This window comes from Lonchura striata, chromosome 9, assembly GCF_046129695.1.
Source record: "Lonchura striata isolate bLonStr1 chromosome 9, bLonStr1.mat, whole genome shotgun sequence".
In the NCBI taxonomy this organism is placed as follows: Eukaryota; Metazoa; Chordata; class Aves; order Passeriformes; family Estrildidae; genus Lonchura; species Lonchura striata.
The window spans coordinates 20909393-20935997 of NC_134611.1; the positions used below are offsets into that span (position 1 = coordinate 20909393).

General features: G+C 37.4%; 1 protein-coding gene across 3 annotated transcripts in view; it reads right to left on the reverse strand.

The window, feature by feature from the left end:
• Window positions 1-26336, reverse strand: part of BCAR3 (BCAR3 adaptor protein, NSP family member) — a 67381-nt gene extending 41045 nt beyond the window's left edge. Inside the window, exons 1-3 of one of the 3 annotated variants that reach the window (XM_021526025.3) lie at window positions 26240-26336; window positions 24713-24827; window positions 7199-7523 (exon numbers count right to left, since the gene is read on the reverse strand). In XM_021526025.3, the coding sequence (XP_021381700.3) occupies window positions 7199-7523; window positions 24713-24827; window positions 26240-26326 (527 nt within the window). In that variant the 5' untranslated portion in view covers window positions 26327-26336. Of the gene's footprint in view, window positions 1-1511; window positions 1561-7198; window positions 7524-13676; window positions 13868-24712; window positions 24828-26239 lie in introns of those variants that run through there. The other 2 variants (XM_021525981.3, XM_077785449.1) reach the window with 2 other exon arrangements.
• Between the last annotated feature and the right edge of the window lie 269 nt (window positions 26337-26605).

The window sequence follows — 26605 nt, forward strand, 5'->3', positions numbered from 1 at the left end:
AAAGGGACAGAAATGAAACCAAATACATACGAACAGAAGGCAGGATGAGAAGCAATACAGCACTTGGTACAACTGAACAGGGCACTCCATAACACTTACAAAAGAGACCAGAAAGCAGCAGAGCCAGGAAAGGAACTTTGGGTGTGACGGAAGGAGTAATTCAAAAAACTTTCCACTACATATAGTGTTCTCTGCTCAAGGAAGAAAATACCAGAAAAAAGAAAAGTTTCCAGGAAGTTTTTGAAAAACAACACTGACCAATTTTGATATGGGCTTTGAGGCATTTGAGCTCAAGTTTACCTGTCAAGTTGTTCTTTAAAACAAGGTCATGATCCCACAATTAATTTCAAACCATGATAAAACTGTGTTCATCCCATAAGGAACTTCAGTTCCTCTGCTCAGAAGCTGAAGGACTGTGGTTTAACTAATCTTTAATACTGAAGAGATGGTCTCTCTTTTTGAGACACTTTGTCCTGTTTTCCTCATTTCCCTCCCTGAAGATCCCACATGGGCAGATTTCCAAAATCCCCCTAAAAATCAAGAAGTGAAGCATTGGTTCTGCAGGTCTATGTCCACCAAGCAAAGAAAGAGGATGTTGAGTATCAAATGGGAACAAAGGGGTGAAGTAGAACTTCACAACAGAATAATCTGAACCCAACAATGGACAGAAGGGCTAAAAAGAAAAGGTAGACAAGCCAAAGACAGAAAGAACCCCTAGAGTTAAAGGATAAGAGGATTTGATACTGAATGTAGGCAGTTATTAGCTATTCCCTCCTTATCCAACACAGCATTCCTTCTACCACAAACATCTCCCAGCTTTAGTGGGTAGCTCTGCTCCAACTCTTAGGCAGCAAAGATCTGCAGGTGCACAGGTGAATAGGACACATCAAGAGAAAGAATGGGAAAATCTGTGACAAAAAGCATGAAGCATTGGAAACATCTAAGGAATTCTTCCATTTCAAAAACCCATGCATGGCAGAAGTCAATGAGATATTCACTAGCCCAAATTCAACACACTTGTGGTACTCTTATTTAAGAAACACAACCACATACGAACATTTTGGTTCAGACCTTTTTAAATACAAAACTCATACTAAGAGGTAGCTTCAGTCATTACACCAAAACTGTAACTATTTTTACTTTCAAAATTTTGGGCATTTATAAAAATTCCTCCCCACTGTATCCTAAAATTTAAAAGGGAACCAAGATATTGGTCTTCTTCCTGGTAATCTTGCAAATATTTTCATACTTGAAGAACTACACTGCATTTTATAAACAAAAAAACCTATTATTACTCACTTTACTCCCCACACAAAACATATAAAATACTTGTTTTACTTGATATAATAAAATCTTGATAAAAATTATTTTTAATTTTCAAAGTGCACCTTATCATTCAAGTGTACACACAATATTAATATACAAAAAGTAGCACAAATTCAAATTAAAATTATCCAACAAACAATGTTTGCAAAACCACTAGTTTGAAAAAAATAAATGCTGTCAAATACCTGATCCACCCCATTCTCTAAATCCAAAGAAAAGCAGAATTTGCAGCATCTGGAGAAGAAAAATAAGCTGCAAATTCTGACAAGGATAAAGCAAATTCCTGAATAGTGTTCTCTTCACCAAGCACAGCCTTGCCAGCTCTTTTCCTTTATAATTCAACTGTCAATTCAAGGACTTCAGCAGGCTTGATCTAGTGTGGTAATGCCACTAAGAGAACAGGAAGAGTTTTGGGAACACAGAATTAAGTCATTCATAGTTTTATACTTCAAAACTAACACCTTGCCAGCTTCCAAATGTTCTGCCCTCCAAGGACAAGGGCAAGCACTGTAGAGAACAGTGAGGCTGCTTAGCTTTATGCTGATGAAATTACCCTGTTAATGTCAGTGGTATTAGTCAAGGTTAAAACTGAACATATTTTTATTTTTTCCTTGATAGTTAGATGAGACAAAGATGTGAGGATCATCCAGCCAAACATGCAGAGCCTTGAAGATCAGAAATTCAGAAGAGAACAGAACATCCAAAACAACCAGATAAACTAATCTACTCTGCTCTCTGCTACAGCAGTACAAAGTCCACTGCTAGATGAGAGCACTTCATCTGAAACAGCTGACATAGAAAAACAAGAAAAAAAGTGTGCTGACCAGTACTCAAAATAACAAACTGAAGTCTAGCTAAATATGCAGTCACACACACTTACCATACTACAGAAAATAAGTGTATTCTTTGCACCTGGGTGTAGATAATTAGGGCCAGTCTATAAAATGTACTTTAGTTTACAGGCTATTTATCACATTTTGATCTTTTGCAATAAGGTTCAATGAGCATTGGAAGACCTTAAGAGCTACTGGTGTGCCCATTTCCTTAGTGAAAGAATCAAGCTAATAAAAATATTTTCTTCCATGGCTCCCCACACCTGCCAGATTTAATTTTTTTCAACATGCTTGAACCATGTCAAAAAAAGGGAGATGGACAATTCACACTTGAAATCTTGGCAGTGTAAGAAAAAGCTGCTATGCCTTGTCTACCTACAAAAATGAATTGTTTGTAGCCACATAAATAAAAACAGTAGTGTTGTAAGTATAATCACAATCAGGACTTACAGCATAGCCAGGAATTTACTGGGCTTGAGAAAAGAAAATTAAAACAGAAGCAAAGAAGAAAAGATTAAAATTATAGCTCTGTAGCTAGAACTCAACACTTCAAATTCATACACAGTTAAAAGTAAAGCTTCAAAAACATGGAAAAAATCGAATTCTCACCAGTGGGTAGATCAGACCCTCTCATGAATAGTGATAAAATAAAGCACCCAGGGCATTATAAATTATTTAGAGAAATGCATGAAGTATTTTGATTCCAAGCCAGTTTGAACAATACAACTCTACTGTTTATCAGTGAGTCCATTTTTTAAATGTCTGTAATGGAATTTGAACAAAAAATTGTCTTTACAAGTCCAAGGAAATGAAATGGCTACAGCAAAGATGATGATGCAGGTTTACTGCCAAAGATAGTAATCAGAAACTAAACCAGCACATGCTCACAAATGTCCTGTATAATGTGAAACAGCCAGAGTAAATTAATGTCAACTTTGTTTTAAAGCTTTAATTACCATGAAAATTAGAGGGATGATTTCTGGCAGATGGTGTGCTTCAACACTTCCTAGGGATAGGCTCAGCAGAGGGAAGATAGTGATTAAATGCAAATGTGTGGCCACAGAGTTTCTCCCAAAATATCGAAAGCTCTATTCTACAGAGTCCTACACTATATACAGGGCAAGGGCAAAATGAACTATTTTTCATTCTCTCAAACACTAAATTTCTAAGTGGACACTAAGGCTTTTGAAATACTAGAGGCTTTAAAAAAGGCATGTAACTCTACAAACTGCACAAAAATTTAATAAACATCTTTCTAAGAAATTGTGCCTAGCTTTGATTTTATTGCTGTGTTAAACTGTCCATCCTATAATTGACATTAAGTTCTTTCAAAGCATCATGGCCATCAACAGCATCAACTTTGTGCAAATCCAGATCCTATTTCTGACCACTTAACAATTTACAATTTCACACTGGAGCTGTTATTAAACGGAATTTCACTTAATTGTCACAAACCCTGTTTATTTCAACCAGAATACAGGCTATTTGCAGGAAATAGAGGAATTACCAGTACTGAGAAAGGAGTATCTTTTCTCTCCTTCACTGTCTTTTAGTTGATTGTGAAGATCACATCTTTATTAGCCTGCCTCACTGACAACACAATGTTGAACCCATCACACCACCAGAATGAGAGGACAAGAGGAAATGGCCTCAAGCTTCACTAAGGGAGCTTTAGATTATTAATAATATATTTATTAAAATTTTTTTTCCCACTAAAAGGGTTGTAAAATATTGTAAAAGACTGCCCAGAGAAGTGGTGGAGTTACCATCCCTGAAAGTGTTCAGTGTTTGGATATGGCACTTGAGGACATCATTTAGTGGTGAGAATGTGGCAGTGATGAGTTTAGGAACAGAAAATACTACAGCTGTCAGCTGACAGACAGTCCAAGAAGCAATCACTTGTTCTGCTCTCTCTTTCAATCACACTGCCTCATGAAACAGAGAGCATGGTATCAATAATGGAATCTAGTTTTGCTCTGGGATATTTGCATGTCTTTGCTCTATTCCATCTTCTTAATAACATCTCAGAAATTCCTTGCATCTCTACAATGAGATAACATTCAAGTATGTTTATATCAGAGCCAGTACCAGACCCACAGAGATAACTACTGTGCTAACCCAAGACTACCTGAGTACTGCTGACATCCAACTGAAATGGCAGATGTTGTCAAAAGAGGCCTCTGACAGCTGTCTTTATCACCACACTCAAACTTACTGTGACAGTGATAATTCTGCATTGCTTTTAGGTCCTGTTTATTTGAGGGATATTTGGCTGCATTGATGAAAAAGCATGAAAATGCCACAAGTCTGCTAAACTGTAATGTCACTCGTGAGGGACCATAATAATCTGAATGCAATGGAAATTTTGGGTTTACTGATGGCAGCCATGTGACACAGGCCAAAAAAAACCAAACTACTAATTCTAGCAACAGATGGGAATTTGAATAATTTTCCTTTAAGTAAAGGTGTCATAATACAAGGCAGAGCTAAATAAATAAAGATAACCATTAACTAGGTCAAAGGGAAATTACAATTAAGCTTTATTTAGGTTTAATTATCAATGTCAGATAATAAAGAACATTACACACAAGCAGCTTTAGTTTTACATGCTACAATGAGAATTCTCTTTTAAAAGTGAAATTCTTCACCTTCAAGAGTGAATTATTTTTTAGCTAATAAAACTACCTTTCAAGAGCTCAGCTGATCCTAACTCTGGCCATTTAATTATTTCTAAGAGACTCTAAAACTCAGATGCCAGCTTTCTCAAGAAGGAAAACTTTTTTCCCTCTTGAACTAACTAGCAGAGATGTACATTCACAAACCAAAAAGAGAATGCATTCCTATTGCATTGGCTATTGAGAAGATAATTTCTCCAAGTTATCAGAAGTGTGTATATGTTCTTTATTTCTTCATATTTCACAGAAATATGTGAAATATGTTCTTTAGGTTAGAATTAATCAAACAATGACATGACTGAGCCACAGTTCAAAATACTCATATCCATGTGCACATAAACATTGCAATCCTAATGACTATTAGTTCTGGCCCACTGGCATCAAACACAGCACTTAGTTTGAACAGTGCATCATGATAATGTTTCATTAAAATGTGTTTTTGTAAATGTTCCGTTTTGTAAATGGCATTATAGCAATGAAAGACTGATATCCTCCTGACTGCAGAATATTCTTGTAATACTACATTATTTCACAAATTCCTACACTGAAGTAAAAGGGCTTTTTTTTCGCAAAAACACGAAAAAGGTAATGTGGACTCCCTTATACTATTGGGACCAGATATGATTGTAAGCATTAGAATGCATAACTTAGCACATCTGGAAAACTGCTTAACACATGAAAATCAGATTTTTTCTCTCAATTTTCCTTTAAAGTAATGAAAATGCAATGTCATTGCAGGAAGATTCAAGAAGTGATATATTTGCTGACTGCCGAGTTGGTATTGGCTTCTGCTCTAACACAACTGTGCAGTCAGATCATGGAGCAGAACATATAATGATTTATTGTAAAAATTAAATAAACCAATTCTTACAAGTTGTTACCATAGCATTCAGAGTGTGTTTTAGCAAAGTAATTGAAAGATCAAACATGAACAGCATTTTGTGCTGTGACTCAATAGACACAAATTCTATTCCCAGACTGCACTAATAACACCCTTTGAATCTCTTTATTAATTCAAAAGCATTGTTCTAATTCTGACCAGGCAGACCTTGCTGACATTTTCTTCTCAAGCATTCTGCTTGTACTCTGAGTGGTTGTGCACTGAAGCGTTCCTTTTAAGACAAGGTTATATGCATAAGACAAGTTATCAGTAGGATTTGGTCTCTCAAGAAAATAATGTTTATTAATGGCTCTTGAAAAGGAAGATATAAAATATAACTTCAGTGTGTATCACCATATTCTTTCCATGGCAACACCCCAGGCTGCTGGCTTTCTCTAAAAGTATGTAAATAAAAGAAGCAAATGATGTTTAAAAGGCAGTTCATGTAGGCAGGTACAGCTCAGAGAAGTACTAAACCCACTTAGGTCCTTTCTTCTTTTAAAATGAATGGGGTATAGAGAAGAAAATCTTTTTAGGTGAGAAGAAAGCTTGATCCCATAAAGCACAAGCAAAAAGTGTAAGAAAACCACTCTACACACACAACCTTACCTAATTAGAACTCTTCTTTGCTCACAAGACTTGAAAACCAAAAAACCATAGTGATGGACAAAGCAAGGCTGTAAATCCTAATTCAGAGCTTAAAATTTGGGTATCTTTTCTCAGCCTTTAACTCCATCAGCCAAGCAACCAATAGTCTCTCATTTCTATGTCTTTAACTGATCCACTGCATTACACTGAATTTTTCTTGTGTTAGCAGGTAATTTTTTTCCCATTTTATAGAACTCAATATCAAAACAAAACAAAAGGGACATCTACAAAATTAATTACCTTTTATAAGCAATGAAATATCAGTGATGATAATAGATTCCCAAAAAAAAGGCTAGCTATAAGAGTATGAGTCTTTCTTAAGAGTTTTGCATATATTAACCACAAAGTCAGGCAGGAATAATAAATAGGGATAATTTGCCATTAACTCAGTGTACTTTGGGTTCTACCAAGTTTTCATGAAGAAGGCTTAGCTCGAGATTTGAGGCACCTGAAACACCACTCTCCTTTTCCTCAGCCCTCCATCCATATTGCATTGAATACAAAACAAAACCAAGTTTGAACAGTTATGACTTCTTGTTTAAAATTGCTCTGTTACAGCAATGCAAAGGATCATATCAAAGCAATTCAGTAAATTAAAAAAAATTAATCCATGGGAATAGTACACACAATATTATACCTTTTAAACATGCAAAGGTGAGACACAGTCATTAAAAATTATGTAGGTCTTCCATCGAGACCGAAATTGAATACTAGGAGAAAACCTAATTATAGTAAACTAAGTTATCTGTACCTATGACTGGGCCTTTAGAGACCTAGAAGAATATAAAATAATCCCTATGTGACTAACATGTGTAAATTAAGGTTTTACAACATACCTGGCATGGAGTTCGCTGCTCTTTCCATTGTCTGGAGGGTACTCTTCTATAACATCCTCTACAAAAGGTGTCTGCTGCCATGCTCTGGTGTAAGGCAATGCTCCCACGTGGCTAAACATATCACAAGACCTAGAGGGAATTGTTCCCTTCTTCTTCCTGGGCAGAGTGCCATGGATAGAGATGCCTTGGAAGGAGTTTGAATGATGCTCAATTGGTGAAGGTTTTGTGGTCAAAAGGTCCATGGAAGAAGCTAATGAGAACTGGTGGTTCACTGGGCTGTTTCTGGGAAGACTTGAAAATTTTCCTGCAGCTATCATTTTTGGTTCTGGAAAAACAAAACCAAGATTTCTTACTGTATATCAATCATCAAAGTCCTTACTTAAGGGAAGTTAAGTGGCATGACTAACAAAGGTCTCTGAAACTGAACTTTTGCTTTGCATTGAGGCAGTCAGATACCTCAAGACCCAGTCATGCTGCTGCCAATGCACATCAAGCACACATGTATGTAACTTTATATACACGTTAAAAGTCACAACCAAACACAACCAGTCTGGACAAATATGCAAAACCAGGCTGTGAACAATTCCCCATTTTAATCCACCAAGTTCCTATTTTTTGCTTTTTCACATCCTTTGTAGACTCAGACATCAATCCAAATCACTGACAACAAGCAAAGTTTTCAGAATATTTGTCAAAAAATAAAGGACACTACAGCTTGGTTTGGAAGAATATGTTTTTAAACCCAGTAGTTGGCACACTGTGAGGAAAAACCTGTTGCTAAGGAGTCTTGCTCAAGTAATAAATCTAGCAGATAACTGGTCACATATTTCTAACAGGCTGTAAACTAAACGGCTCTACCCAAGAGATAAGGACAGGAGCAGATTACTGGAATTCTCTTCTTCAGCATGCCCAGCCTGCTGGCTCAAATTGCTGTTGACACAGAGATTTGCATAGCTGTCAGTCTCTGGTACAATCAATTGCAGTTTGCCATACAGTACAGGTTTTTCTGTTCGCGTGAGCAAAAAGCTTAGTGAGACAAACCCTTCAGGCTCATTAACAAATTACAGTTCTCTTCCTCAAAAAATGCTGCCCTGTGCTCAGTGTTGTATTGCAGAAGACAGACTGCTGCCTTATCCTATGCGGTTGTATCAGTCTGCAAAAGCCACTCTGTGGAACATACCACGAGACCTAAAGGGCAACCAGCCCTGTATTATTTCACCTAGCTGTTAGCCAGGTGCTTCTCACAGAAACTGGAACAGCCACAGATGCTGCAGAGATTGATATGAACTCAGAAAGCAGAAGTGCTTCTGGAAATAACAGTTATGGACAGGGGGAATCTGTTCTGACCTCGGTCAAGTTCCATACTGAAAAATAAGATGAGCACCCTGGCAGTCAGGTGCTCACAGCTGCACAAGAATTCCTCCTGTTTAGGGGAATGCACAGGTGTTGCAAGGAAAACAGAGGTGCCTCTATAGTCCTCCCACTCCCTTCTCCAGCCTTAGCATCACAGCTACTATCAAAATATTTCTGTACTGAAGCTACTGTTACTTCTAGTCAGAGGTTATTGTACATTATATATTGAGGCTTACTTTTACAGTAATGCTAAAACTGATATCAAAGTATGTAAAAATTCTGCTTTTTCCTGTCAGCTGCACTGCAGAGATTTACCAGCTGGATAAGGTTTTCAGACTTGAACAACAAATCCCTTCCCAATTCTCCTATATTGAAAGTCCTACAATAAATACTTAGTAAATAATTTTTTTTTAACTCTTCAATTGCCAAGCCTCTGTTAGAGCACTGGTACTATGCACTATAGTAAAAAAGTTTCTGGAAATAGCACTTCTGCCTAGGGAGAATCTGCTTGACTCTGGTCACATCTCTTGATGAAAACAGTAGAAAAGATCTGAGGTGTTAGCAAAGAACAGACATTTTTTGTCATACAGATCCAAATAAAATACAAAATCCTAAAGAAACCAAAATACAGTCTCACAAAAATTCTGCCATAAATTATTACACTGACGTGAAATACTATATCATCTCTCCATTTATGATGTGGTTGAAGAACATAGTTTCTACTAATTGGCAAGTACTGAAAATATCACATAGTTATTTTCACAATAATTCCTGTAAAGTTAATTTTGCATTACAGCTGTTCTAAGCAAAATAACTGGTCCAAAGATACAAAGATCTAAAATGCAAATGATTACTACAAACCTGCAATCTCCTCTAGCTAAAGCAAACTGACTGACCTTGTTTCTTGTAAATTCAGCTTTATTCTTAAAACAGAATGATATAAATACCTCCAACAACTGGGGGAAAAAAAGTCTTCTTATAATTCACACAACCATTTGAAACTTTAACTTTGTGTACTCACTGTAGAAAAGCAAGAAACACTGTTTATGGAGTCTGAAAAACTGGAAACTAGCTGGCTCATATTGTACAGATCTTGTTCTCCTTACAGGCCTGCTAGGAGTCTTTATTTAATTGTTATAGTTTCTTATTGGTTTATATAAAACCACCCCCAAACCTCAGAATTTCAACTGGTTTCATTCAGGTTATCCAGTGAAAGAGTTTTCCTTTGCCTTTCCTGCAAGGTTCCCATGGCTATGCTGAAATGGAACACATTATCTGCAAGCAGGCGTCAAACCCAAGCTGTTATTAATGTAAACAGAGAAAGCTTTGGTTTAATAGCTGATGAGGCCACAGTAGGCTTACTATGACATGAAATTTTCAACCACTTTATATTTGAGGATCCACAAAGAAAGCTGAGAATTCACTCTCCTAACCCAATCACAAGGTAATTCTTACAGCAACCCAGTAGGTTTTCAATCCAACAGTGTTTCCAACAAATGACCCCCTGATGTACAGCATTTTCCATCTCACCCCTACTCCTAAGAAGTCCTTGAGAATCAAAACCAAACTCCCAGAGTTGACCTAATCATTGCTTTTTTTTAAGTAGTACTCATGTGACTTACAAATTCAATACTTAACCCTCAAATTCATACCCAAGTACTGTTTTGAGGATTCAAGGTAGGGTTCCACAGTTAGTACAGAAGTACCTACATTCAAGAACCTGCAATACACATAGCCACAAGTATGTGTGCAGCTTTGATAATATTTCTAACAGTCCTCCCTACAAAACCTCTTTAAAAAACTCTCAAAAAATCCCAAACAAACAAAAAACCTCATAAAACAAACCCAAAACAAATTAAAAACCCAACCCAAACAAAAAAAAACCAACCCAAAAAAACTGAGAACAGCAGGTCTGCTAGCTTCCACCACACATTTATCTGCTTGCTCATGTGCTGCTGTACTATATATTCTTGATAAATATTAACAGAGAACTACAACAATCAGCTTGGCAACAAAAGTCCCACCAAACCATCCATCCAGTTTTCTTGTATTGAATATAAACACTGGAAACTGGAAGCCTCTTCAGCTGAAGACTCTGGAATGTCTCAAATACTTTAGTATATGATTCAAAGAATGTTTGTCTTTACCAGATATAGAAGCCCTGAAATTTTTACTCCCTAAGAGACAGTCTGCCTTGAACATTGGCCATTATGCAATTAACAACAGAAATTATAGAAATTGTAAAAGAACAATGGCTCAAAAGGAACTGAAATGTAATTGTATGCACTCCTATTTGTCAAAATGCAGCAACAGAACATTTTGGAAATCATGCAAATTTCCCCTACCTAGGTGCAAACAAGATGGACTCGTGCCAATATAATGTTAAAAATGGCAAATGAATTTGTATTTATACATAGAGCAGTACTTCTCTTTCTTCAGTTTGTAATTTGGAAGAATATATGGGAACAGAATTTTTAGGAGTCACATTGTGAATACAGAGAAGTTGAAAGCATGACATATTTCCAGGTAACTTCTGAGAGGTTCTAGCTTTTTGTTATGAATGAGGGTGAGCAAATACAATTGAAGAGGCATCTCAGTATCTCATTTAGAATTAACAGTAGGAGATTGGACATACAATAAAGTATGTATCTGGTGGACAAGTCCAAACAGCTGGGATTTGGTTTCTTCACATGATTGCTCAAGACAAAAATAACCATGAACAATGAAACAAATAACTTTCAGTTCCCTAAAACAACACACTAAATATCCTTCTGCTTCTTCCATCTTTGGGATACAAATCCAAATTTTCTGGCTCAGCTTGTCCTCATGAAATCTTTTTGATGTTCAGACAGTCTGAGGAAGTGTTCTGATGGTTCATTCAGAATGACTCAGGTATAGGATCAAGTGTCCCTTCCATACCACAATGTAATACAACCAACGGCAGTGGCTTCTACTTTTTTGTTTCAATATGTTGGAAGAAGAGAAGTGAAGGAAAGGGAAATCTTGAGTTCAGCCTCAGATATACATGAATAGCATAGCACACAGTCCAAGGCTGTATATACTCATGCCAAGGGAAACCTCATAAAAGGAAACAGAAAAACTATTTCAGAATCCCAAATTAAACTCTCAAGCTATTTCAAAACTATACCTAAATCAGTTTTGGACATTAAAATACCCACATTTTTCTCAGCCTTACTGACCTGGCATTTGGGTGATTCTTTTCACATATCAAAATCACTGGAGTTTATACCTGGTGCTATCATATCACCAATCTTTACCATTATACATGCTATGAAGCTAAGAGGACTTGAACATGGTTTATGATATTTAGCTGAATATTCTTGGGTATTTAAAAGGTAGAGCCAACTTCTGTGAAAACTCTACTTACTTTTGCCGCATCAAATCTGCCCACAAATTCATCCCACCCATCTCCCATCCCTTCCTTGGAATCAGCAACAATAAATTTCAACAAGTGGAAGATCCATTATCCTTTATTTCCAGGTAAGTTACTTGGCATATCTGCATGCACTATGGAGATGTGCACAGAAAAAAAAGGGAAGTGAACATCCTTAAGGGTGAAGAAAGTCAAGGGCAGGACAAAAAGGCAGATGAGTTTCCCCAGATTTTTATTTTGTGTATGTAATAAGAGAATATGGGAAAAAGCATGACTAAAAAGCCTCTAAAGTTAACACACCATAGGAATAAATACAATCAAAACTGTAGCCATTATAAATTCAAAGTGGATTTCACGTTGTCTCCCTAGAAGCAGTGTAGCATTCTTCATTTTTGTAACAAAAAAGAAAGGCTTTCTGCTCCCCAAAATGGCTTGGAAGCAGCTTTCTGCAACCTGTACTTTCTGCTTTTGTAATGAAAAAAAGAAACTGATGCAGTAGCTTGTCTAGCACACGTCACAAGACTTTGAGAAAAATATTAAGGTTCAAGAACCTACAGTCTGTTATGATACAGAGACATAGACTGAGAAAGTACATGCAGTAGTTCAAAGGCTTTAAGCTACTATCAGAAAAAAACATGAGTCTGTCAAACATCAAACATCCCCGCAAGATTAGTCAGGTCACTGCTTCCAAAGGGTCTTGAAGTGCTATCACAATGTTCATGCTCTCCTTCTCTCTCTTTATATATATGCCACACAATTTCCACCCTCCCCCCATACATCCTTGAACTGCATATTTAAAATGCTATTTTTAACTATTATTCTGATGCAACAGCAAATACGTAGCCCAGAATAAATTATTTTTGAAATATCTTTTTTTCAAGATGAGAGAAATAGAGAAATCCCATACTTCTCTTTGTGAATTTTCACATGTAGAATGCCTTCATATCTATAAAAAATGCCAAGAAAAAGTGATCACTGAAGATGATTCAAAAATAAGTACAGCCTTCTTCATTTGGCCATGAAATTATCTCTGAAATGCAAGTGCCCAATCAGTTGGCTCAGTAATCCTGAACAATATGAAACCTTGACTTGAAATAAACCTTCTCTCCCCATTTTGCTGGCAGAAACAGAGAACTTTACCAAGGTTACAAACAATCTAAGTTTTTTTTTTAGTCAATGCTTCAAAAATACCACCTTTTGTTCCTTCTCTGGTAAAGGAAGCAATTTATTTTGACTACTCCTCTGTTCCCACAAAAAAAAAAAAAAAAACCAAAAAAAAAAAAAAAACAATCCAGCCCAGTTAACTGAAAAACCTTTTTAGCATTACTTTTTCAAACTAACATCGCCTTTCAGAAATCACAAATTCGGACGGAAAGAAGTGCTTTTGCACCCTCTCCTCTTCAGAAGACAGAGGGGAAAAAAAAAAAGAGGACACAGGGTTTCTTTGCTTTCTACTCAGAGACTCAGAAGTATCTCGAGTACACACTAGCGTTTTACACTTACTTAAACAGCTTTCCATGGGATCAATTCCCACAAAACCTAAGCACTTGTATCCAACGTCTCGGTAGTCACTGTCACAGCTATGGCATTTCTAGCAGCCCGCAGGGCAGCCCTGCCCTGCTGCCGCTGCCCCGACAGCGGTGCGGGGACACGGGGACACCCGCACACACTCACACACAAAGCCAACTCTGCATCCTCTGCCCGAGGGGTGAACGCTCTCCCCGCAGTTACCGGCTCTGATCACTGCTGCTTCTCTCCAGGCTTTCTGCGGATCGGCTGGAGCGTCCGTGCTGGCCAAGCGACCTCGCGGCAGCGAGTGCCGCCCGGGCCCCTCCCTCGGGGCCGCGGAACCGGAGCGGGCAGCCCGGCAGCGCTGGCGGAGACCGGACCCCAACAACAGCGGTGCGGAGCGCTGCCAGAAAACGAGCCGGGACGTTCTCGGCAGAGCCCCAGGTCTGGCCGTGCCGCGGCAGGAGCGGCGCGTAGCCAGCACCAGCCCGCCCCAAAGAAGCGCAGTTCGCGATTACTTAAGGGTGACTCAGCCGGAGCCTTCCACGAGCGCCTTTATCGCTCGCTGCCCGGTCGGCGACAGCCCGGCCCCGGTTCCGTGCGCTGCCGCCCGCCGCAGGAGCCCCTCACCTGGGCCGGAGGCGGCTCCGGGCGCTGCGCAGCCCCGGGCGCTGCCTGGGGCTCCAGCCACACCCTCCGGGCCGCTCAGGCTGCGTCCTGCCGAGCCCCCGGCGCAGCAGCCCCCGCAGGCCGTGACCTCCCGATGCCCTTTTTCCGTAGATTTAACAACCTGGCCTCCATAATTTCGTCTCTCAAATTAGCACTACAGCGAAAATCAACAGGTTGCTAAACCCACCCTGTTCACAGACGATTCCTAGCCTATTACGTACTTTACACGCACAATTTACTTGCGCTGGTAGGCACCCCCCTCATCCTACCAAGTCGGATGAAGTTATTTGTGCAACAGGTTGGTGGGATAAAAAGCATCTTCTACAACAAAGGGTCAACTAGGTGTACAGAATCGGGAGCTACTGACAGAACTGATGGTCACCTACCCTCCTTTTGCAAAGTATACCTTCAAAACAATGAGATAATACAACCTTCATTTTCAACTAATTATCTCGAGCACCTTCAGCTGTACCATTCATTCAGCCACAGGGCTTTTGCTTTAGCACAAACCAAGGCACACTCAGTTGACTGTAAATGCACTGTCTCTACCAGTTTAACGCAGTTTTGTCTCTTTCCCATTGGCTCAGTCCTTCAGACTGCCTGGCCAACATATCTCTAGTTTTACCACAGTTATTCCAGCTCTTTCAGTTTCAATTTCCATTCTATCAGAATTAATAAGATTTCATTTTTCAATTATCCTATTTGCATTAGCTTTCCAGAGGCACATGGTTTTCTGCCTAACCAAATATTTAATTGATTTTTGACATTAAGAATTTGATCTCTATTGGTTGTATGGTGGTTCTGTTTTGGGAGTTCCTCTTCATGCACTATTTTTATTTCCCTCTAATATTCAATCCTTTCATTCTCTTTCTCCATGTTTACCAGTACTAGCTTTAATAAATTGTTTCTGATGTATCTACTTCAGAGCCTGATTACATAATGTTGCTGAAGTTGTGGTCCTAAGATATCTAAATGATAAATGCAATTAAGGATCAGATTATTTATGTTCCAGGACCTCTACATATTACCAAACCAATAATTAAAAATAAATTCAATCCTGCTGCTCTCACACTAAACAAGTTAAACATCTGATAGTGACAGCAGCAGGATTAAAATTCCACATATCTCTGGGTACTGGGTAGAATTAGGACATCTACCTCTCCATAATTTGGCATTTTACACATTGTCCATAAAACTGAATTTTGCAATCTCAGCTAACTGAAATATCTCACAGCAACTGATTTTTTTATGTTTAATGAAGCAATTCAAACCTGAAAAACACTGAACCTTCATTTGAAGTGTAGCTAGAGTTTAATAAACATTTAGCTGATCAAGACAAGATTCTTTAGCCATCACAAAAGCTGCTGAAGTTCATTGGGAGATGAAAATTCTTGGGAAAGTCTAGGAATTTTCACATTTATTAGTAGAATCTTTGCATAAGAAAGCTCAAATAAAATGAAGTTTAGTGTAAAATAAGAGAAAGGAAAATAAAGGCAGACAGTAGTGCTCCAATATTCACTAAGGGACAGAGACAGAAGATTAGAAAATTAACTTTATCGAGTAAGGTAAAGGAAGCTCAGTAGCATTTCTGACTGGTGTTCCCCTTCCCATAGCAACACCAGTTCCTTAAGGCAGGCATGAGCAATAGTTAAGCATTGTCAGTGTTGGTGTTGCCATACACCTTTTACAACAACTTCCAAAACAGAAAAGTTAAGGTAAATATGAAACACAACAGCTTTCAAAAAGATCCATTCACTGGTGCTGGAACATAAGTCACTATTTGTGGCATGCTGACAGACAGACTTCTATATTTTTCTCTCCACAAATTACAAAAAATTATAGCACCCTACGGACACTGAACAGAGCCTTGAAGTTAAGATATAAATTCAACTAATTTCACATAAAACAAGGCTTAACTGCATACCAAAACCTCACTGTTCTTTTGTCAATTGTTTTTCCCCAAATGCTTTGCCATTTGAGCTACTGATAAACTAGGAAAACTACCAAATCTTGCCTGGCTGATGGCACTCTGCATTTGTCTTGCTGGTTGTGAAAAGTATTGAGGATAGAGAGGTACCAGAAATGTTTCAGGCACAGTAGCAGGTTCTAGAACTTCACTGGCGAGAATAACAATCTGTGGAGATTTCCCATAGAATATTCAATTTATAATCTTTCTTCAAAATATACTTGAGAGAGGGAGGGGAGAGGAACCAAAGAACACCAGACTGTGATCTCATGTTGGACACCAAAATGCCTCACCAATATGTCCAGTGCAAGAAAAATGGCATTAGGATGAGAATACAGAAAGAGGAGTTGGGATACATGGATTCCACATTCAGTTGTAGTATTCTGACCCACCTACTTCCTGTATGACATACACTAACATTTTTGTAACATACATCACAATGGTAGTTATTTTTTACAGGGAAGACTGTATATATAATATATATATATATTTTCAGAAGGAAGACTATCAGTTTATCAGGTGGAAGATGCTACAGAAGTGCAAACTATTATTTTCCTCATTGTATAAAGGAAAATTTCTTGTTTCACTATCTAAACCACATGTTCCACAGTTCAGGTAAAAGACATTTCAAACCATGCCAAAAACTCTGATCCATTAGCACATAACATAGTCTCTACCGGCTGATTCTAATCACTCAGGAAATTTTTAGGCACTGTAGTTACAGAGGAAGTAGTGTCATGCTTGTCATTTTTTTAATGACTAAGAACCAGAAAAGGGGCAGTAACTTCCTTAGGAGCATGACTACATGCTAAGTAATGGACCGTAGCTGGGCAGGCCTTCCTAAACTGTGATTACTCTTACTTACATGAGTCATTACATTCTTTTCCTAAAGTTTTATTTTGTCTTCAGGTGAAATTGAAAATTAGTCTTTGTCTTCATGTTTAACGATTTACACAACCCATCCTTACACATGATGCAAAGCTGTTAAAGAGAATTTGCTTACAGGATGCAAGAAGGAAAAATTCAGAAGACTGCCTGTAATAGCTCCACTGGTTGCAAGTTCCTTCAGTTTAAACTAGATTAGATTCCTCATTGCAAAGCTTTTGTTGTTCTGATACTTCCTATCTACTTTGGAAGTGAGTTCACTGAGCTGTGGAGATGAAGTCTGGAAGCATCAATGTCCTGAAAGGAGCACAGCACCTCTGTCAAGCCCTCCCCATCAGCATTCCATTTTAACCTGCCATACCCCTGAGCCATCTGTTTATCTATATGGCCTCATGCTGTCTGTGTATCACCTTGCCACAGACAGTAGAACTGGAGCATTGTGCTTTGTGACACCAACCTGAGGGAGGCTGAGAAAGCAGCAGTGTGCTGGCCATTGCTGGGGCCTTCCATGGCCACCCTTGACTTCTGCTTTCTGAAGGAGGGGAGTATATACAGGTGCATCTTTTCACCTGCAAAGACACCCAGAAAAGCATCTAACTGAACAGATTAGTGAGAAGGAACACAACTGGGACACAGGTGCCAAGACCTGTGCTGCTATAGCTTGCATACTTTAATTATGACAAGAGTTGGCATAAGAGTACTTGCCAGTTCTTGAGACCATTTTCAAACGTGCTTGGCTTACAGAAACAAAGGAAACAATAGGACACAAGAAGTGAATTAATTGGAAAATTTCAAATTGTCCTTAAATGTCAGAATTCCAGTCTTCCTCAAATAGCCGTGAGAAAACGCATTTACTTCAAAAGCACTGTTCTGCAGCTGCAGTGATAAAATGCAGAAGTAACTACACATGATGAGGACACGGCATGTGTGGGTTGCTCACACAGCAGTTCATGTAGATTCTCTGGTAAACAAAAGTCAAAACAAGTTGCTACTATAGACTTATCTTAGAATAAAAAGAACCCAAATAAACAAAATGCTTCACTCAAGCCTCAACTCCCCACAGATGCCACATAAAAAAGTCATGATCATAGCTAGCTAAATAATTTCCTATTTGTCTAGGAAATTACTTGCTGGTAATTTTCAAGTTAGTCAAAAACATCAGGGAAAATAAAAATGACAATATGAACTGAAAAATGCTCCAGCACTTGTAATCTGACAATATTCATTTTGAAAACTATGAGCTATGGTTACTATGCTTTCTGATATCCTCCCTGGCTGCCAGCTGAAACTGAGGCAAGTTTAGTCAGCACCTATCCAGATGTCCATAATAAAATTACCAATATGATCTCTTGCTATTTGATCTGTCTTAGCTCTGGAGACATAAGGTCCTTCAGAAATTCCCAAGGAGTTACCTGTTCAGAAACCTTGCAATCCCCAGCCTCAGAAAAGCTTGTAAGCAGACATGTCCCATAGCTGATCATTCTACAAACAATGTTGTAGTACAGTAAGAGGGTTTGAAGAGTTATATAAACTCAGCCATTGTCGGATATAATACAAGAAATATATCATCTTGAACAAAAAATAATTAATATTTTAAAAGTTATTAAAAATAAATCACACAGATTCTGTGGCAATAATATGTTGTGTCCCTTTCCCCCTCATTCACTTTGGTATTGAAAATCACGTGAAGCAACTTGTGCTGGCATTGATTAGACAGACTTGTTTCAAAAGTTCAAAATACACTGGTAAAATGGCACTAAATCCCATTTTCTTTTATTGACTAGTTTTGGTAAATGATACCTTAAACTGGAAAGAAGCTGGACAAGGTCTTGTGGGTCCCTTTTTACCAGAGGGTCTATTTTCCCCTCTTTGCTTTTAGCAGCGGTAGAACTGTTACTGAGGATCTAAGACTTCTTGCAAGTTCCTGTTTCTCCATGTTTCTGTAAAAAAGTCTCAAATACAGGGGAATTACCAGCCTCTCTTTGCGTATGACAGATGGTTTTCATGTTGAACATAACTGATGTAGAGGCAGGGATAAACAGAGAAAGCACCAGTAAGCAAAATTGGAACTTTCAGTAGATGAAATTATACTGCCAGAGGTGTTTGTTAACAACTCTGTAACAGCGTTTACATTGCTGACTTTCTCAGAGAAACTCCAAATCCTTGTGCCTCTCAGTGAGAGCAAAACAGACCACACAGGTAGCAATGCCACCTCTATCATTCAGATCAAAGTGTTCAAAGCAGCTTCCTCTCTCTCTGTTGGCAAAGTTACCAGCCTGCTTTAGCACCAGGTTGGAATCTGACAGGTTGACACTACATACCACTGCCCCAAAGCACTCTGGCTGCATTTGTAATGTTTCAAAGAGCAAAAGCACAAGAATGTATAGAAGGACTTTATCTGAGAGTGACAAAGGCAAGATATTTGCGGTTGACAATGCCAAACCAGTCATGGCTTTGTGCTAACTGTAATGGTCATCTAATAAAAATGCAGGAAAGAGTTCCTCAGTTATTTTACACCTTTTTTGAAGATAGACTTCTCTATTTATATTATCCCAAGCACAATTCAGGCCCTGTAGTGCTTGCTCAAGTTTCTTCTTAATACCACAGAACTTAGGCCTTCCATGTAATGACAAGAAATCACTTCATATTTAACTTCATACTACTGTAACATGGCAAGAAATACAACATAGGCAGAAACAGTTATATAAAAATTTAAATGCAAAATCTAAAAGCAGAATGTTATGGAATATTAATTGCATTCAATCTAATTCAGGTTTTGCATATTGTTTTATATATACCAACAATAAATTATGTCAATGCATTTATTTAAATGCAGTAAGACTAGCCTTCTTTGTATGTTAAAAAGTCATCATAGATCTAAACCTATATCTTATTGAAACTCCCTATATAAGAAAACCTCTACAAAACAAAAAGGAAATATTCTGCCTCTCAGAGAAAAACACTCCAAGATGTTAATGAAATCACATGAGGCCATAAAATGCTATTATTTGGAATTCATCTCAGTAAAATAAGTTATTGGAAAAACAAAGTTCTAGCTCTTAGAGCACCTCCTAAAAAATATTTAGCACTTAGCTTTCTCTATTTCTTTCCACTCTTAACCCAACCAGTGATGTATAGAAACATACATCACAAATACACGCAAATGTATACCAATATTTTAATGGTGAAATTATACTAAGTTTTCAAATATTATTTAAATTCATATCTCCAAAGGGAAAAAAAAAAAAGAAATATCTTTCATGTCTGGCAATATCCAAGGCCTTTTTTTCATTGTATCAAAATAGACATTTTAATTTATATCTTTACATTTCCCTCTCTACAGGTACCATTTCTGCTGGACTGAAGGAGCTGGTCACATAATAGTGGGTTTCCTCAACACATTTGAAGCATGATTATTCATTTACTATAGGTCATAAGAAATTGGAATAGAACCCCACTCCTACAAACTGTGGCACACTATGGTAAATAAGATGAAATACAACAAACATAAAACAATATAGTTAAATGACACTCTGGCCCAATCCCCACATAACATAACTTCTGCTTTAGTTCTATTAGAGGATACTGAGAAAACCCTGGTTCCTTCCAGAATCACTAGCATACAAGTACTGGGTGGTGGCTTTCAGAATGTATCTTGAACTGCTGTGTTGCAGGACACACTTCAATGCCTCATGCTCAGGGAAGGAAGACCTTTTAACTAATACAGGAGTCAGATTGCACCCGATTTGTCACCAATTTTTGTCATACCACAAGAAACTTCTTCTAGAAGAGGATATGTAATTTCCTGGCTTTTCTAAAAAAGGCACTAGATAGCAACTGAGAACATTCCTGTAAGCATATTTTTTGCTTTTCTTAGAAGTGCTAGTACCCAATTTTTGGATGCATCTTGATTCCACACTGTAACAAGCCCAGCCATGTAGCAGGCCTCACCCCTACAATTTCCCTGGAACAGAAAACAAAAAGTACATCCCAAAGGAGTCACAGCACATGATGAGTACACAAATGGATACTGGTGCAGATGGCAGGACATCAAGATCTGCAATGTGCTACAGTGCAAATCAAAAGGTAAAGTCAAGATATAGGAAAAAATACTGTGGAATGAATATTTATGTCGTTTCTTATTCATACCTTTTTGAAATGTTTTGTTAGAGTAAATGCTTAGAGACTGAGAAAGTATTCTAAGAAAGCATCACTGCGGATTGCTGTGTTCCTTCATGTTTTCACTTGTCATCTACTTTTGTCAGTAGCTGATCCTGGCGAAACTATGGGTTAGACTCTACACAGCCACATGTTCTTCTGTTGGGAACAGGGGGAGTAAATATGTTTAAAATGGAACAGGGGTAGGAAGTATGTTTAGACCTGGTAATGATTTTGCACTTAGAAAGAAAATCTTCAGAAACTGGAAACACTTTTCAACTTGTATACTTTGATTTGCAAGGAAATGAAACATAGTGATAAATCCTAAGCAAATATTGCAGATCAACAAGATTTAGAGAAAAAAACAAATACTTTCTTGAAATTTGCAAGGCTGCATACAAAAGAAGAGATTAAATATTCCAGAACAATCACAGTTTTAGCTTTTAGGCCTAAATTAATTCCACCAGCTGACAGTGTTTGCTAAGAGATCTGTCAGGAAGTCAGCCGTCCTGGTATATCTCTACAATCAACAAAAATATAGATACGTACAAAAGGCAGTGAACTGAATTATCTGCTGAATTAATCTGTCTCTCCAGTAATAGAGGGAGCAGATTTACTTGCCTCCCACTTAACACCTTCAGCTGTGGTTTCAGTTTGGGCTTCAGGGCTCCTTCAGCCATTAGGGCTCAGCTGTGCTGCGTCTTCCACAGCCATTCAGACTCTTGGGAGTGTTTGTGCAGCTGAACAGTGAATTGGCTTGGGGACTTGATGTGGATGGAGAAGGAAGGAGAAAAGGTTGTTTTCAGCTGGAAATATTTCCCAATGAGTTCAACATGAAGCTGCAGAATAGTTTTACAGACAACTAAAGGAATGATAGAGAGATGGGGAAAAGCAGCTAAGGAAAGATGAAAAGAACACAGACTGCTTAGGGTGGCATTTTGGAAACTCGGTTTCAATTACACTCAAGAGTCAACAGTACAGCAGCATTTAAGTTTTCTGATACAGATCAAAAATATCAGAGCCCCATTATTGAAATCACTGATCCACTATTAAATTTATTCTGCTGGGCTGAAGTGGTGTAACAATTTTGAATATTTATTTTCCTACTGATTAGCTAATGCCACTCAAAAAATCAATTGTCTTACTCACTTCCCTATCACTGACTGCCATAAAGATGGCATAAAAGCATCAAGCCAGTGAACTTCGTATTGTGTACTCTGCCTAATTCAACAGATATGTGATCATGTGCACATGTTTCATCCAGCTCTAATGTGTTGCTGGGCATTATGTCAATGGACAGATCTTGGTATTAATTACTGTGGAAACACAGCCCAGGTAGCTAGAGTCAGACAGAATGAATCCAAATCTAATCCAAATGTACCAAGACATGTCCTGTTCAAAGTAGCTTCAGAATCAAGATATTTTAGAAAACAGAAAATGTTTTCACAAATACTCCCAAATCTTAATGTCACTCTTAACCCTGTGCAAATGCTTACTTATTAAAGTGGCTTATCACTTGAAGCACTCTCTGGAAACTGTTGAACCAGCACCAAATACAATGCTGTTGTTTAGAGCTCAAAGTAACAGCAAACAGAGAAGATAGCCTTTGCTCTGATCCAGTAAGCACATTAGTAGGACATTAGCATTTATTTACAAGGATAGGAAATTTAAGAAGTGTTCTGTAATATCTGACTACAGTAAAGTTCAGTGCTGGAAAATGAGCATTTTAGTGTAACTGATTAGGCCCTTCGCTCCTAGACACAGCATTTTGTCAAAGACAGACACAAAACAAAACCGTGTCATAATAGGCTGGAGACCAGATAACAACCATTAGTCTCTCCTGTGAAAACAAACCAGTCTGCACTCATGTATGACTGACTGAACTGATCTGTTTTCAACCTTTCCAGAAATCCTTAATACAATAGGCAAAGCTATTGAGGATGTAAATATCCTAGTGTAAACAGAACATGCAGATCAATGTGTCAGTATTTTTTTCAAGCACGTAATTCAATTATACATTTAATTATCATTAGCCAAAAGACAACAGTGAATTGCTCAAGATAAATGCCACAAAAATATGAACCAGCACTAATTTTACTAGAATTTAGCTTAAAGAGTTCTAGCCAAAAGGAAAAAAAAAACCATAAAAAGGCATCCTGCTGTCACTTTGCAAAATCTGTGTCTGGAGGAAAAACAAAAGTATTCACACACTGTTTTAAAAAGAAAATGTTTGACTCAAATTCATATTCACTGAAGTCATCAGCAATACATCAAGATTTGATGTAGACTCAACATACCCAAAGATGAAAAATCATGAGTTGGAACATTCTGGTGAGTTGAATTAAATGTTGCATAACTATCTACAAAACAATTTACCATGTCAATGACAGTTTGAAAAGCGTAGTTTCCCCCTGAAAAACACTGCTACATTGACAACTGTAATACATTCCACACTTCAGTACCTGAAAAGATTACGAAACACAGTCCCAATGCACACAAAACCAGATACCAATTGAAACACATCCAGTTTCACTGCAATCATCAACTGAAATAATTTCTTAATCTGTTCATAGTAGCAGTTACAAAAACATCATATTTACATCTATATTTTAAGACAGTCAAACCTATGAGCTGTAGAAGTTGTATAATTATTAAATCAATATTGAACTTTTTGGAAAACATTGAGGAAATACAGTGACCTACTTGTACACAATCAGTTCTAGTTCCTTCTGAGAACTTCAGTAGCTAAACATTTTTATGAATAATCAATTTCTACACCTGGTCCAAAAGTCTTACCTTGACCAAGACAATGTAGCAACAGGACTGTTAGTCAAGTAACTGTTTCACATTAAATTTATAAAAGCCTTGGTCAGTGATCTGAAGAATTATTGGACAGAATGCATAATACTTGTATCTCAATCTTGTGAACAATTCTCAAATACCCAGTACAAGTCATAGTTGAATAACTATATCCTTCCACTCAGACTAGAATGTCTTACAGGACTTGTTCCAACTCTCATGAATTTGAGTTTAATTTTGATACTAAGTTGATAAAAACAGCAAATGATGCAGTGATCAAGTCTTAATTCATGGTAAAGTCCCTAATGGAAAAGAAGAGTCAGAACTGTACAAGCACTCATCCTTTCCTTGGTGTGGATGAGGTGGGATGTACACAAATTAGCTTGGTTCAGATCTTCTGATATGATCTTTCCACATAAGGAAGATATTTGTGACACAGACTTCCATCAATTATGGCATGTTAACATGACTGTATTTTGTTAAGATTAAGACTGTGAGAGCAATAGAAACCAAAATAAAAGTGAAGCCTTTTCTAAATGACAATTTTATAAAAAATACAGGATATACTATTTCGTAAATCCATGCCAAAATATGAATGCTTGATTTTTGTTAAACTAATGTTTAACAAATCCTCTTATTGTCTGCAAGTCGCCCAGTGATCTGCATTCAGAGCAGTATCCCAGGCTGAATCAAGGTTTGTGTTTATCATCCTTTGAGACAGAGAAGCTCAGGTTGCCTTAGCACATTCCTGTGTCTTCAGGAGACAACACAGAACTCTTACCTCTCTTTTGTTTTACCTCCTGAAGCAGCAGGATATTGGAAATCAGGTGTGTGCGGTGGCCTTGATTTTCAATTCCCAGTTTTCTGAGATCAACTTCCGTAAGATGGAATAAGTCCTGTAGCAAATGCCAGAGTAAGGAAAATATTATACTATTAATACAGGAGAATTCAAATATCTTTCAGGTATGTTAGCTGTTTCTGGTTCCATAGGTTACCTAACAGCAAATTTAAGTATATTTATATTTTATATGAAGGCTCCTTGTCATGATAAGGTATGTCATTGTAGGGATGAGATATTTTTCTTTTAGAACATTAATTCCTTGTCTCTCAGTTTTTCTCAAAACAACTCTGGTCAGCTTAGCTAGAGAGGTCTTAAAAAATATGGCTCATTTTAGTAAACAAACAAAAAAAAAAAAATCCCCAAAAGTGCTAGTATGCCAATTGCACTTAATGAAGGAAGATAAATCTCAGCATGAATTGATAGGAATAATGATTTTAGAAAGGAAGGTTTTGTACAATGGAGAAGATATTCACTTTAATAGTAGATAATGTAAGCTGTGATAATGTTTTGAAGAACAAGAATTTCCATATAATGCACTTGAGTAATCAAACCTGAACTGTTTTCTTTAATCCACTTTATCTCTGAAAACTTATTACTATTTTACTTTCAAAATAAACTGCTGAGTAGCTCCAGGCATTCTTTATAAGGCAGTACAGAATTTCAATTTTATGTTGGTTTGTAAGTGGGCACAAAACTTCATTTGATGATGAAAACTTTCAGAGCAAATAGAAAATATATCAAAATGCATTTCTTTATATTTTTACTGTTCTGTATTTTCACTGTAAATAAGATAAAGAGAGGTACATAGAATGTACAGTATTTTGTTACTAGCAAGTCATTACTGAAAGTGGCTTTTTCTAATGGAGATTTGCAATTCAGACCCCAAAGCAAAAAATGAGATTGATTCACTGTGTAAATAAAAAGACAATTGACAAAAAAAATCTAGTGTGAACCACTATATCTGAAACTTTATTGTAATTTAAAAATCTTTCTTTCAAACTAAAGCCACTTCAAAATCCTGACATGATTTGCTTTAGACTGAATAGTACTCAAATTACCGAAAGCCTCAATTTCTTAGGTCACTAATACTGTTTTAAAAGAAAAAAAAGTTGGTACTAATGTTGAATTCACATATCAGTAGAAATTATTTTTCAGCTTTGGCAACAGACAGACGATCCCACTGCTTGTCTCAAAGATCCAACATACTTCGCAAAATCCCAAAATCATCATCCAATAAAAACAACAAAGTACTACAAATGCAATATGCGTGCTCTTCAAACTCCAGCAAAAAATTTGTAAGAAGGAAGACAACTAAGACTGTTGATAACTCCAGTACTGAACAGCAGATGCTTAGGGTAACACCATAGAAGCTTTTATAGACACATTTTGGTTGAGCTTTTTTTAGTAGCTTTAAAGATCTTACTTAACATTTGCTCAAGAATTTTATTGAAAAAGGACAATTCTCACCTCTATACCATCATATTGTTCAAAGAGTGTGCAATATTCTGCAAGACCAAGCTGAGTCAGCCAGTTAGAAATGGGTAGATACTTCATTATCTATTCCTTTGCAATTCCTTTGCCTATGACTCTGAAAAACAAAACCAAATTACAAATAACATTGCTTAGGAATGTTAAACTGAACTCAGAAAGCACTTCATAAATGAAAGTTCCACTATAATGGCCAAAGAGATTAACACTTTTTTGGTTGCATGGTAAGAAGTAGTTATCTGTACATTAAGACTTTTACCTTTAATTCACTGTTTCATTACAATCCTCATACAAGCAGGAAATACTGAATACTATACTTTTTTTAGTTCTTGCAGCTGAATTAAA